The sequence below is a fragment of the Penaeus japonicus genome, unplaced genomic scaffold (genome assembly GCF_977035675.1).
Source record: "Penaeus japonicus unplaced genomic scaffold, GWHDUDI00000001_assembly GWHDUDI00000007, whole genome shotgun sequence".
Classification (NCBI taxonomy): domain Eukaryota; kingdom Metazoa; phylum Arthropoda; class Malacostraca; order Decapoda; family Penaeidae; genus Penaeus; species Penaeus japonicus.
This window is the reverse complement of record NW_028234409.1, coordinates 6,206,474-6,218,973: the sequence shown is the minus strand read 5'-3', so window position 1 is coordinate 6,218,973 and position 12,500 is coordinate 6,206,474. Positions and strand designations below refer to the sequence as shown.

Here is a 12,500-nt window from a genome sequence, read left to right as displayed (position 1 = left end):
ACATATATATATATATATATATATATATATTTTAAAAATACATAGATACATATTATATATATGTAATATATGTATGTATATACATAATATATATCATATATAAATATACAATATAACATATATATTTATATATATATACTTATATATACACACACACACATATAGAATAATCTAAATATATATATATTATATATATATATATATATATAGTCTTATATACATATATATACACAATATAAACTATATATATATATATATACATTAATATTAATATATATAATATATATATATATATTCTATACATATTATATATTTATAATATATATATATATATTATCTATATATATATATTCATTATATATATAATACCATATATATACATAATATAATATAATCATATATATATATGTATTAAGTATAGAAATTATATATATATATATATATATATAATATATATATATAAGATCTAGATATATGTGTGTTTGTGTGTTGTGTTGTGGTTGTTGTAGTGTAAGTAAATATTTATATATATATGCGCGGTGTTTGTGCGGCGCGTTTGGGGTGTGTTTGTGCAATTTTATATATATATAATATTATATAATATATATATATATTTATATTATATATATGTGTGTGTGTGTTGTGTGTTGTGTGTGTGTGGTGGTCTGTGCAATTTTAGATATATATATATATATATATATATTATATTATATATATAATTATACATATAATATGTTTGTGTGTGTGTTGTGTATTTATGTATATATGATATAATTATATATATCATATATATATTAGATAATATGTATATATATATATATATAAATATATATATCATATATATACACACACATATATATATATATTATATATATATAATATATATATATAAATACATATATACATATTAATATATATTATATATATGAATATATTATGTATATACTTATTATATATACATATATAATACATATTATATAATATATAATATATAATATACATATATAAATATATATATATACATATATACTTATACATATATTTATACTTATATATTTATATATATATACATAATATATACACAAACACTCAGATATTAATATATATAATATATATATAATATATATATATAAATTATATATATTATAATATATACATATATAAATACTCATATATAAACATATATATATATTATATATACATATATATATATATATATATATATATAAATATAAATACATATCTATACATATTTATATATATAAATATATAATATATAATATACAAATATAAATATACATTATCTCTATATATATACTATATATATACATATATATATATATATATATATATATATATAACATATATATAAATACAATAGATAATATATATTTATTTAGTTGTATAAGGGTTTAAAAATAAATGTATATATATATATAGATATATTATATAATATATAGTAATATATATATAATATATAAATATATATTTAGTTTGTGTGTGTGGTTGTGTAAGTATATATATTATATATATGCGCCGTGTGTTTGTGCGTGCGCGGTTTTTGTGTGTGTGTGTGCAATCTGTATATATAATATATAATATATATATAATATATAGTATATATATATATATATATATATAGTGTGTGTGGTGTGTTGTGTGTGTGTGTGTGTGTGGTGATGTGTGCAATTTATATAGGAGATCTAATATATATATAAATATCGATATAATATATTATATAGTTAATAATAATATAATATATAATATATATATATTACACATATATATGTGTGTGTGTGGTGTGTGTGTATTTTAATTTTGTATGTATTTATATAGATATATATATATATATATATATATATTTAATATAAGATTTAGAAAATATGTATATTAACTTTTGTGCACCTATGTATGTATGCATGTCTTTGAATAAGTAGTAACATACGCAAACGTACGGTAGTGAGATAAAAAATAGTGGGTAGACATAAGATCAGAAAATAAATAAGACGAGACGGAGTGGAAGAAAGAGAGAGAAGAAAGATGAGATAATAAAGCGAAATTAGAGAAATAAAGCAAGCGGAAGAAAATCCAAGTAGAAGAAGTAATCGAAAAAGGAAAACGTAAAAAAGAATACACACACAAAAAAAACAACAACGAAATATAGCAAAAGCATAACAGAAGGAACTAAGAAAGAAATTCTAAAATTAAATAAGAAATCGATAAATAAATAAGTCTATACAGTAATAAATCTAATAAATATGACAGATGGGAATTCTCCAATGAAATGAGCAAACTTGACGAAACAGACGCGTGCGCGGAAGGTCTCTCTCCTAGGAAACACGCCGAAATGAAGCATACTTAACAAGAAAGACAAATTACGGGCGTTGAGAACAGTTGTAGGATAGTGCTGCCCAAGATCATCCGTCTTCCATCCTTCTTGTTATCCAACCTCTCTCTCTCCGTTCTTTATCTCCATTTCCTTTTTTATCTCCTCCATTTTCGCTTCTTTACCCTCCTCTCTTAGTCCTTTTTTCTCGCTTGTATATTCTTCACTTCCACTAAGCCCACTCTGCCGAGTATCTCCCTTCTTTCTCCTCACCCACGTACCCCCAACATCCCCCTCTCTTATACTCTCCGCCTCTCTTCATCCTTCTGCGGACCTCCCCCTCTCCTCGTTCACGCCCTGTCATTTGTATCGCACACATCACCTCCCTCCTCTTCCTCCTTTCTCCCCTCATTCTTTTCCTATCCCGCCCCTCGCCCCCCTAATCCTCACTCTTTCTCCTTTCCCTCAGTCCTCACTCACTCTTCCCTCTACTTCTTCTCTCCTCACTCAGACCCACCCCTCCTTCTCAATCACCATATGCTCCTCCTTCAAGAAACTCTCCTCTTCTCTTTCCCCTCCTCCCCCACTTTCTTCCTCTGCCCCAATCCTGTTCTTTTATCCTCTCCCATCCTTCTCGATGCCTTGCAACACTTTCTTAAATCACATTTTTCATCCTCCCCTCCCCTCCCCTCCCTTTTTCCTAACCCCTCCTTATCCCCTTCCCTTCCCCTCCTCCTATCTCCTCTCCCTATCCCCCCTCTATCCCCTCCTTCCCCCACCTTTCCTACCCCCTCCCTTCTCTTCCCCTATCCTCTCCCCCTCCTTCCCACCCCTATCCCCTCCCTTATCCTTACGACCTCCCTTCCCCCCAACCCTTTCCTTCTCCTTCTTTCCTAACCCTCTGCCTCCAATACCCTTTCAAGATCTCCACCCTCCTCCCACTCCCTCTCCCTCGCTCCCCTACCCCCTAATCGTACTCTCCGAAAGGCCGTCACATGTGCTAGAAATTCGCTTTCGGAACGAACAGTCTCTGGGATCCGCGGTAGGGGGAGGGGATAGTAGGATGGATGTGGCCGGCGGAGGAAGGACTAATGGCGGCCGCAGTCTAACCCCTTAGTTCACGCCCATTTCTTCGTGTCTTTTTGTTTTTGAGTTTTTTTTAATTTTCATTTTTCTGTTTAAGGGGGTTGTGAGGAGGGTGGTTATTGTCTTTTTTTGGGGGGGTTTCCTTTTATTTTTATTTTTTTTCTTTTCTTGTTCTTTTCTCAAACTTCTTCTATTCTTTTTCTTCGCCTCCTCCTCCTCTTCCTTCAGATTTTTTTTTATTATCATCATTATTGTTATTGCTGTTTTTTTTTTTTTTCCACCTTATTTTCGTCCTTATCTTTTCATTTTTTAAAATCTTCATCATCATTATCTTCTTATTTTTCCTTTTTCTTCATTTTCATCATCATTATCTTATTTTTCCTTTTTCTTCATTTTCATCATCATTATCTTCTTGCACATTACCACATCTTCGAATCTTCACTCTTTCTTTTTTTTTATTTTTCTTTCTTCTTCATCTTCTACTCTTCTCATTCGTTATTTCTTATTCGTTGTGTCTTTCCATATTTCTTCTTAAAGGAATACGGAGCAAGGAAAAAGTTCTATTTATAGGTACAAAGAAGAGAGAAAGAAGTACAAGACGTGAAGGATTGTTGTTGTTGTTGTTTGTTGCGACTAGATTAGGGGTTTAGTTGTTTGTCTCGTTTCGTCTATGTTACAAAAGCTCTGATATGTTTGTTAGATTATTCGGTTAAGATGTCGTTCCAGCGATTGAATTATAGTGTTTTGAGAATTTTAATTATTGTGACGTATGGTATTTTTCCTTTACCTTAGTTTTATCACATTTATTGTAATCATTATCCTCGTTATCATTATTGCAATTGTAGTAGTTACTGTTATCATCTATTTTTCTTCATGTTATTGTATTATTATCAATATGATTGTTATTGTTATCTTTTTATTTTCTTTATCATTATTATCATCATTATCATTATTATCATTCTTCTTATCATCATTATATTTCTTCTTATCATAATTATTATCACTAAAACTGATTCTAATACAATTACCGGTACTGTTGTAGCGTATTGTAGATAATACTGTTTCATGCAAGATCATAACCATCACTATGATAATTGTAACTGATGCTGCAGTTGTCATTATTACCATCACCGTCATTATCCCTGTCGCCGCATGATTACATAATTGCCACTTCCATTGTAACGCCCACTTACTGGCAGATACATGTTTGTTGCAAATAGAAAAAAATCATTACCTAATCCAATGTGCCGACCCCCCTCAAAACACAAAACAAAAAAAACAAAAAAAAACAAAAAAAAAAAAAAAAAAAAAAAAAAAAAATAAACGAACGTCCATTACACATGCCAAACAATGATGATTAAAGATTATAATAAACATACTATGCCCAAAGGAACATAACCGTGTCAAAGATCTCCAAACATCCGACTACATCCTATCATGCCTACAAGAAACGTGGGAACTAGTCGGGACTCCTTTTTCAAAGGATGTAAAACGCAAAGGAAACTCAAAGGAGTCCAGGTATGGGGGGAGGAGGAGGAGGAGTAGGAGGGAGGAGGAAGGGGAGGGGGAGGGGGAGGCGCATAAGGAACACATGGTCACGCCATTTAAATGCGCCGTAAGGTTCCTCGTTCCCTTTGGTCCGAGTGATCTCGTGGTCCTTATGGAATTTAGGAGGAGGAGGAGGAGGAGGAGATGAAGAAGAAACAGAAGAAGGAGAAGGAGGTGAAACAGAGGAAGAGAAGAAAACAGAGGGAGAAGGAGAAGAAACAGAGGGAAGAGGAGAAGGATATTAAGAAGAATGAGGTGCAGGATAAGAAATAAGAGAAAGAGGAGAGAATGAGGAAGAAGACGAGCAAAGGATAAATAGAAACAGAAAAAAGTATGACGAGCAAGAAAATAATAGAAAAAAAAGGAAGAGGAAGAGGAACAAGAAGAGGAAAGACATGAGAGAAAACTCCCGTCATCGCCACCTCTTGCAGAAATCGAAAACGGGTTAGATCGCCTTTATTTATTACTATTATTATTATTATTATTATTATTATTTGTTGTTGTGGAAGGTGGGGGCTGTTTTTGTTGTTAATGTTATTGTTATTTATTAGTTTACTTATCAGATGATTCTGAATTTTTATTTTTTATTTTTTATTTTTATTATTATTATTATTTTTTTTTTTGGTTGTCTGATTATTTTTGTTTATTTATTTTTTTACACTTTCTACATATTTTCTTTTATCTGTCTATTTGTTTATAGTTTTTTTTTTCATTGGATTTATTTGTATATCTTATTTTCATCATTTTTTTATGGGATTGGGTGTGGACGAAGGGGGAGGGGGATAATAAGAAATAGGAGGGGGGGTAAGGGTGCGTTACGGACCCATTTCCTCCCATTAGATGATTAGGTGTAATGTTTTTCTCCTTTGTTTTAATGAAGTGATAATGATAATTGCACGAACGTTACGCACACGTCCCAGCCAAGCGTTGCATGAACACGCTTAAAAAACAAAAAAACAAAAAACGAAAACAAAAAATTCATTTGCAAGTGTGTTTCCCAAATCAGCTGGAATTGGGAGATTTTATTTTTTTATTTTTATTTTTTTTTTCGTTTTTGTAAAATGGGTTGATTGTTCTTGAGAAGAGAATGGGGAGATGATTATTATTTTTTTGGAGGGGGGGGGGGGCGGGATTCACGTGCTGAAATAATATTCCATTGTCGAAAAAGAGACAGGGTTGCCAACCGGTGAACAATGTTCTCGTGTCGAAGTCGGGAACTTGAAGACGCGAAACACTTCATCTCGAGTTTCGATACATATTCAAAATTCCCTCTTAACACCTAACACCGACTTGTAACACCTCTCACGAATATCCCAAACCCAAACCTAGCTATTCGAGACGGCAGATATTCCCATGCCGCCATGACGCTTCTGTTGGCAGGCCTGCCGAGGTGCGAGACGGAGAGAGAGAGAGAGAGAGTGAGTGAGTTTCCCGCCATTGCAAGGTCAGGGCGAGAGCGGCCTTCTCCCGTCGCTTATGAGATGCTGTTGGCCCGCTCTCCTCTAGGACTTATTGGAGATGGGAATTATGACTTTTTTGTTGCACTCGGGGACTTTCTTCGTCTTTATAGTCTTCCCCCCCACCCACCCCCTTTTTTTTTTTGTCTTTTTCGTCTTTTCTTCTTTCTTCATGGACTACGAGGAGACGCGAATTAGATTTTTTTTTGTTTTCTTTTTACTTTTTTTTCAGGAGGACTGCATTTTGTTCCTTCTCTTTTTTTTTTCTTTTCGTTTCTTTTCTTTCGTGTGTTGGGCAAGGAAAGGAAAGGGAAGAAAGGAGTCGTTTTAATGATAACGAATGGTCCTCGAATTATGCGTGATCAATGATGCTGTTGATATTGATGGATGGATGTGGTAAAGCCAAGTGGAGTTTATTGTCTTCCGCGTTCATTCGAGATACCCCCCCCCCAACTCGTTCTCTTTTCTTGTCTTGTCTTTCTTCTCTACCCTTATCTCCCCTCTCTCCCTCTTTACATCTCTTCCTCTTCCTTCCCACTTCTCTCCTCTCCCACCGCTTCCCTCTCCCTTTTCCCCATCCCCCACTTCTCCTTCGCCCTCTCCCTTCCCTCATACCACCCCCACCTTCCCCCTTCTCTATCTATCTCTTCCATTCCCCTCACTCTCTCTCTCTTTCTCTCCCCTACCCCTCCCCCCTTCTCTCTCTCTCCCTTCCATTCCCCTCACTCTCTCCCTCTCTCTCTTCCTCCCATTCCCTCTCCCTCCCCATCCCCCTTCCCCTCTCCTCTTCCCCCTTCTCTATCTCTTCCATTCCCCTCACTCTCTCTCTCTTTCTCTCCCCATCCCCTTCCTCCTTCTCTCTCTCTCTCCCTATCCAATTCCCCTCACACTCTCCCATCCCCATTCTCACTCACTCCCCCCGTCCTGGGCCCCCACCCCCTCGCTTCGTACCTACATCCCTCTTCGTTTCGCCTCTGTCTCCATCCTCCATCCACCACATCTCCACTCGCACTCCTCTCTCTCCCCTTCTCTCTCTATCCTCTTGCTCTCTCTCCCTCTCTTCTTCTCCTCATCCTTTTCTCTTGACCCTCCTCTCGTCTTTCCTTATTCTCTCTCTCTCTTTCTCTCTCTCTTTCTCTCTCCTTCCCCCTCCCCCTCCCCTTCCTCCTTCTCTCTCTCTTTCATCCTCCCACTCCCCCTCTCTCTCTCCCTCTCTCCTCCGTAAATCCCAAATTGCTATGCCATTATCGTAATTGCATTATTGCATTATGATTTATCTGCGTTGGTTTATTGCACTGTGTCATTGTCGATACCTATATGGGAGTCGATATTGCTTGTTGACACGGCTATTATCACGCTTATTGCTGGTCATTTTCTGGTCATCGGGTCATTTTTTGTTGTTGTTGTAGTTGTTGTTTTCTTTTGATCATGTTGCGTTTGTTGTTCTTGTTATTTATGTGTGTGTTTTTTAGGTTTACTTATGCATGATGTAGGATCCTTTGAATGCGGACTTTCTTACCTACCCTTTGATTATTCTCCATGTTAATAGTTTGCATGAAATCGAGTGAAGTAACTATTTCATATGAAGTTGAGGTAGTTTGACATTCTGCGTCATCCACCTGCTCTTTTTTATTTCCTAAGGGAGAAGAGTAGGGTTGGGAAGAGGGAGAGAGAGAGAAAAGGAGGTAGAGAGAGGGAGAGAGAGGGTGAGTGGGAGAGGGAGAGGGAGAGAAGTGGTCTGGTGGGGTGGGTATAACAGTCGGAGAAGAGGGTGGATGGGTAGAGGGAGAGAGAGGGTGGGTGATTCCATCCAGAGGAGAGAGAGAGAGCGGGTGCGGGAATGGAACTGGGCGGGAGAGTGATGAGAGGTGAGTGCGGAGAGAGACGGCAGCAGTTGTTGGGAGAGGGAGAAGAGAGATAGTTGTATGAAGAAGAGGAGTAATAGTGGGTGGCGAGGGAAGAGAGGGTATTTGGTGGGAGAGGATGAAGGGTGGGGAGAGAGGGATAGAGAGGGTCGGTGGTGAGAGGAGAGAGAGAAGGTGGCGTTGTGATACAGGCGAGAGAGAGGGTCGGGTGATGGAGAGCGAGGGTGGGTGGATTGAGGGTGAGAAGTGATAAGGTGAGCGAGGAGACGTGGAGAAGAGATAGAGGGTCGGGACGTGTCGGAGAGGACGAGAAGGCGTAGGATGGGAAGAGGGAGAGACGAGGGTAGGGTTGGGCAGGGAGAATAGAGGGTGTGGGAGAGCAGTAGGACGAGCAGGGTGGCCCTGTGGACGAGGGAGAGAGAGGGTGGGTGAGAGAGGGAGAGAAAGAGAGAGAGAGAGAGAGAGAGAGAGAGAGAGAGAGAGAGGAGAGAGAGAGGGTGGGTGGATGGGTGGGAGAGTGAGAGAGAGGGTGAGTGGGAGAGAGAGAGAGGGTGGGTGGGAGAGGGAGAGAGAGGGTGGGTGGGAGAGGGAGAGAGAGGGTAGGTTGGGAGAGGGAGAGAGAGGGTGGGTGGGAGAGGGAGAGAGAGGGTGGGTGGGAGAGGGAGAGAGAGGGTGGGTAAGAGAGGGAGAGAGAGGGTGGGTGGGAGAGGGAGAGAGAGGGTGTGTGGGAGAGGGAGAGAGAGAATGGGTGGGAGAGGGAGAGAGAGAATGGGTGGGAGAGGGAGAGAGAAGGAAGGAGAGAGAGAGAGAGAGAGAGGGTGAGTGGGAGAGAGAGAGAGGGAAGGAAGGAGAGAGAGAGAGGGAGGGAGGGGGGAGGGAGGGAGAGAGAGGGAGGGAAGGAGGGGGAGAGAGAGAGGGAAGGAGGAAGGAAAAGAGAGAGAGAGAGAGAGAGATGAGTGAGAAAGAGAGAGAAGGAAGGAGGGGGAGAGAAAGGAAGTTAAGAAGAGAGAGAATGAGAGAAGGGGAGAAAGAGAGAGAGAGAAGAAGGGAGGGGAAAAATAGGGATGGGGCGAGAGGAGAGGGAGAAAGATAGGGAAGGAGAGGGAGAGAAATGAGGTTAAGATGAGAGAGAGAGAAGGGAGGGAAAAAAAAGATGGGTCGGGGAGCGAGAGAAACACAAGACCGAGAGAGACCGAAAATGAGAAATGGAAACAAACAACCACACGGATCAAAGATGTCAAAGTAGAAAGAGAAAGAAAGAAGAAAAGAAAGAACGAAACAAACAGACAAAATAAAGAGCAAAAGATAGCGTAAGGCGCAGCGAGAGGCGGGGAGAGGAGGAGGTGTCCATTCTCACACACACGCACCGCTACCACCTCCTCCTCCTCCTCCTCCCTATACTCCTCCTCCTCCTCCTCCTCCTCCCTGTACTCCCTGTACTCCCTCTACTCCCTCTACTTCTTCTCGCCCTCCTCCTCCCTCTCCTCCTCCTCCTCCTTCTCCTTCTCCTTCTCCTTCTCCTTCTCCTTCTCCTTCTCCTCCCCCCCTCTTTCTCCTCCTCCTCCTCCCCCCCCTCCTTCTTCTTCTTCTTCTTCTTCTCCTAATCCTCTTCCTTCTTGCTCTCCTCTTCCACCTCCTTATCCTCCTTCTCCCCCTTCTCCTTCTCCTTCTCCTTCTCTTGTACTGGCGCCACGGGAACGAGAGGCAAGACGCTCGCTCGGGCGCCCGTCCGCGGCGCCAACGGAACTCCCGGCCGATTTCAGGTCGGGGTTCTGTGCGTAATCGTAATTCTTATCTTTTTTTTCTTATTTTTTCTTTTCTTTTTTCCTCTTTTATAGAGAGATCCTCGTTTTTTTTCATGTGTATTTCTTCCTCGTTTTTTTTTCTTATTATTCTTCTTTTCTTTTTTTCGCTTTTCTCTTTTCTTTCTCCCCTCGCTTACTTTTGCCTTATCTTTTCGTTCCATTACTATTTTTCTTTTCTTCTCTTTTCTCATCCTCTTCTCGTCTCTTCTCTTTTCTGCTTATCTCGAAATCTCTCTTCATTTCCCGAAGAGAATAAGTGACCGAGTGATTGAGTGAGAGAGAGCGAGGGAGAGAGAAAAAAAAGAAAAAAAAAGAAAAAGAGAGACGAATGCGAAGGAGGAGGAGGAGAAGGAGAGAAGGAAGTGACGACACCCCCGGGCGCGGCCTTGCAATGGTTCCTGCACACGAATATGGCCCACGTCCGCTCTCGGTGCCCCGGCGGGAGGAACTGTGACCCCTGGTGACGCGCCCCGGGATGGCCGCTTCCCCTGCCCCACCCCACCCCCCGACGCCGCCACGAGAGAGAGAGAGAGAGAGAGAGAGAGAGAGAGAGAGAGAGAGAGAGAGAGAGAGAGAGAGAGAGAGAGAGAGAGAGAGAGGGAGGGAGGGAGGGAGAGGAAAAAAGGGTTTAAAGGTGGGAAGATGGAGCGGGGGGGATAGAGGGAGGGGTCGGGGAAACTTTGATGGAGGGAAAGAGGAAAGAAGGGTTTTAAGGTGGGAAGATGGAGCGTGGGGGGGGGATGGAGGGAGGGATGGGAGGATGGGGGAGTTAGATGAACTTGGATGGAAGGAAACAAGGGTAGAGACGGAGGGAACTAGAGGGAGTGGGACGAGGGACTTGAAGGGAGGGAAATGAGGGCAAAGGTGGAAGAGGGACTTGAAAGGAGGGAAACGAGGGTAGAGGAGGAGGGAACTGGAGAGGAGGGAGGGATGAGGGATTCGAAGGGACTTGGCGGGAAGGAAACGAGGGTAGAGGAGGTGGGACTTAGAGGTCAGGGGAAGGGAGAGGAAGGAGAAGGAGGGAGAAGAAGAGAAGAGAAGAGAAGGTAAAGTAGGGAGGAGGAACTTGTACTTTTTTAAGGGAATGGGCAAGGGAGAGGGCGTGAGGTTGTCATGCAGGACGTCTTCTTTTGGTTTTTCTTTTCTTTTCTGTAGCGTTTGGGTTTTCTGTTTTGTTTTGTTTTTCTATTATCTTGTTGATAGTCCTTTGCATGACTATACTTTTACATGTACGTGTTTCCTCCTCCTCTCTCTTTCTCTTCTTTTCTCTCCCTCTTTCTTTTTCTCCTCTCTCATTTTTTCTTCTTCTCTTCTCTCTCTCCTCTCTCCCTCTCTCTTCCTCTCTCTCTCTTTCTCTTTCTCTTTCTCCTTCACTTTCACTTTCTCTGGCACTCTCTGGAAATATTTTCTTGTGAAAAAAACAACTTTTCCACTGTAATATGTTTTGTTATTTTACCATAATGCATGAAGCTAATGTGCATGCATGTTTCCATTTATCTTTTTTATTAATGTCTACTGTCTTTTAAAAGCATTGCATGCTTTTTCATGAGACTTGCACTGACATCAAAGGATGCGATGACTCTCAAGAATGACTATACACCATACGACTTACACACGCACACACACACACACACACACACACACACACACACACACACACACACACACACACACACACACACACACATACATACATACATACACATACATACATACACATACACACACATACACATACACACACATACACATGTACACATACATACATGCACACGAACACACACCCGTACTTGTACCCGTACGCTTCAATACCCTCAACATGCGTACACGCACACGCACAAATAACAACCCGTACACTCACTCGTATTTCACACACGTCCCCGTACACACCATCCTAGTACACACACACACCCCCACACACACACACAACACCACACACAACCCACACACCCACACACAAACCACACACACATCACAACCCAACACACACACACAACCAAAACACACACACCAACCGTCCACTCCCAACACACAACACCCACAAAACCCCGCAACCCACCGCACACCACCACACAATCACACCACATCACACAAACATTAATACCGGAACACACACCACCACCCGCAACGACAGAAACCACACAAACTCCAAAACACACAACACGACGCACACAACAAATTACCCCCCGCAACCCCCGCACTAACAAACAAACCAAAAAAAACAAACACCCTCATCCTTTGCACCACGCACACAAATCAGAGTGTAGCCGGCTTATAGGGTGTAGCGATGATAGACAATCCATTTAAATTGTCTTCTGGCCCCCCTTGATATCAATCTATTTGCCACACACGTTCAAACACCCCCCCCGGCAAATTAATGGTAATGCAATGGGAGATTTCCATAATGATCAGA

The 12,500-nt window shown here is 40.4% G+C and overlaps 1 protein-coding gene across 1 annotated transcript in view; it reads left to right on the top strand.

Moving 5' to 3' along the window:
- Window positions 1-12,500, top strand: part of LOC122265847 (uncharacterized) — a 50,405-nt gene that overhangs the window by 1,139 nt on the left and 36,766 nt on the right. Inside the window, exons 2-3 of the mRNA XM_086538174.1 lie at window positions 4,822-4,930; window positions 6,290-6,350. Of these exons, the coding sequence (XP_086394300.1) occupies window positions 4,822-4,930; window positions 6,290-6,350 (170 nt within the window). The remainder of the gene's footprint in view (window positions 1-4,821; window positions 4,931-6,289; window positions 6,351-12,500) is intronic.